Raw genomic sequence first — 1,979 nt, 5'->3', positions numbered from 1 at the left:
TTTTTTTTTTTTTTTTTTTTAATTTTCTATTACCTTCTATTTTCTTGACCAAGGTGGGTGTCAGCGTACAATTCTTAGCACACTCCTCCTCGGACAATGGTCCTGTCTTGTATACTTGGCACTGAATACAATTCTTAAACTCCTGACATCTTCCAAGACAGGTCTGTGAAATAAGACAACAATACAATGGTTGAGGATCATTATTATTCATCGTAGTTAGAGATTGTTATCAAAAAATGTATTAAAAAAAAAAAAAAAATCGACCGTCGCAGCTCTATTTCTTGATTTTCTGCGAGGTCGGAGCTATGGTCAAGGCTCCGTTGAAGGGACTTAAATACATAAGCATGGTTTGTTTTTCTCTTCGGTCGGGATTAGGCTAGGGTCGAGGGTCGGGACTCCGTTGTGGATGCCTACTTACCTATTCTTTTACCTTACTAGCAGTACTAGCTGAGGTGGACTTCTAGATATTTATTTAATTCTTATTAAAGACCGCGGTAGCGCCCCGCCAAGTCAAATTTTGACAGCGCTAATTGGATACTCAAAGTTGTTGTTCACAAATGGGACATTGTCCATTCGGCCATTTTCCTACGCCCGTCCCAATATTTTTACGATGGAACTTGACTGCACCAGTTTCAGTTCCCTCTATCAAACCTCCTAAAAAAAAACGACTTGAACTCAAAATTTGACAGCACTAATAAGGAGACCGAGGACAAAATATTTACCGGGCATTTCTCGCAGAACCGGCCGGAATATCTTCCCGTGCTATCTTCAATACATTTGCACACACCGCATTCACACTCTCCCTTGCCCGAGCACACCTCTCCTCCCTCAGGAGATATACAGGTGTCATTAGAGGAGCGACAGTCACACGCTGAACCAGTCCAGCCGTCTTCACAATGGCACTTGCCACACACGCACCGACCTGAAATAACAGAAAATATGTCAATATAATATACCTTGTTTATTCTGTTGGAATAGGACTGAAAAGTCCCTTCATCTGCTCCTTAGTCTAACCAAGGTCTCATTTTTTTTCTTTTTTTAGTTAATCGGTAAGTATACCTACACATACAGTTCACTATGATGTAGGTTTTTTTTTCTTTCTTGGAATAGACGAAAAAATGTAAAGACGTACAAACACATAAAAGCTGGAGGTTTCAATTTAGTTAGTTTTCGTAACGATTTTTAGGTTAAAAAAAAAAATTAAAGGTAAGATACAAAAGTGGATTTACCGTGTTCAGGTCCAGAACACAACACTCCGTTGTGACGATCACATGAGAAATTATCACATTCACAATATTGTCCAGTGATTTTCTGTAAAACATAATCAAATGACACGACATTAGTTATTGTATACGACTACATTGGTACGTTGTGTTTAGACTTTTCTAGAAGTCCAGCCTAGTTAGCTTGGAGGGTAGCGCGTCTGCCTTGTAAGCGCTAGGCCGCGGGTTCGATTCCTGCCCAGGGCGGATTTTATCCTAACCGGATAAGGTTCTAAGAATAAAAAGGACTAGATATTCTTCTTCTTTTTTTTAAGAGGTTTGACAGAGGGAACTGTAACTGCTATGGTCCTCCCTCGACAATTGACGGATTCCAGAATAGCAGGGCTTTCGCTTCCTCTCTACTCCTGTTCTATCCCTCTTTCCGATTGGCCCAAGGCTCCCTTGCTAGGGAATAGCACAAAATCCTATTCTTACGGCGACGCACCCGCCCTTAAGTTGGGCGTTGTATCGCCGAATGCGTTCCGTCTGCGCGGCATCGGGACAGTTCGCAGCATTGTCTCGCTCGCATTTGGAAACTAAAAGCTAATTAAAAGTGCTCTTTAGAGTAGCTCCGCAGCTCTTCTTCGCTGTGGAGGACGCGAGGCGTCATGTTCCTAGTGGATGGTAAGGTTCACAGACTTGTTCCTACCAGGAAGGTTTGGTGGCGGGTTCACGACTGCCCAAGAAGTTGTTCCATCCGTGGGGCACCAAAAAAGT

General features: G+C 42.4%; 1 protein-coding gene across 1 annotated transcript; it reads right to left on the bottom strand.

Annotated features, from left to right (window-relative positions):
• Positions 1–33: 33 nt before the first annotated feature.
• LOC103524119 lies at positions 34–1,759 on the bottom strand. The gene is made up of 4 exons (XM_008489124.2): positions 1,698–1,759; positions 1,230–1,311; positions 723–922; positions 34–163 (listed from the first exon to the last, which is right to left on the bottom strand). The coding sequence occupies exons 1-4, from the start codon at positions 1,757–1,759 to the stop codon at positions 61–63; spliced, it is 447 nt and encodes a 148-aa protein (XP_008487346.1). The 3' UTR covers positions 34–60.
• Positions 1,760–1,979: the final 220 nt, after the last annotated feature.

The sequence above is a fragment of the Diaphorina citri genome, unplaced genomic scaffold (genome assembly GCF_000475195.1).
Source record: "Diaphorina citri unplaced genomic scaffold, Diaci psyllid genome assembly version 1.1 scaffold110236, whole genome shotgun sequence".
Lineage (NCBI taxonomy): Eukaryota > Metazoa > Arthropoda > Insecta > Hemiptera > Psyllidae > Diaphorina > Diaphorina citri.
Note: the sequence above shows the minus strand (reverse complement) of the source record. Positions and strands in the feature narration are given on the sequence as shown.

Bases quoted from the DNA above. Each gene is read 5' to 3' on its own strand.
- LOC103524119 (XM_008489124.2), bottom strand. From the start codon at position 1,759: ATGCCGCGCAGACGGAACGCATTCGGCGATACAACGCCCAACTTAAGG. The intron at 1,312-1,697 runs GTAAGAATAGGA...TATGTTTTACAG, and splicing joins TTAAGGGCGGGTGCGTCGCC to AAAATCACTGGACAATATTG. The intron at 923-1,229 runs GTAAATCCACTT...CTGTTATTTCAG, and splicing joins GTGTTCTGGACCTGAACACG to GTCGGTGCGTGTGTGGCAAG.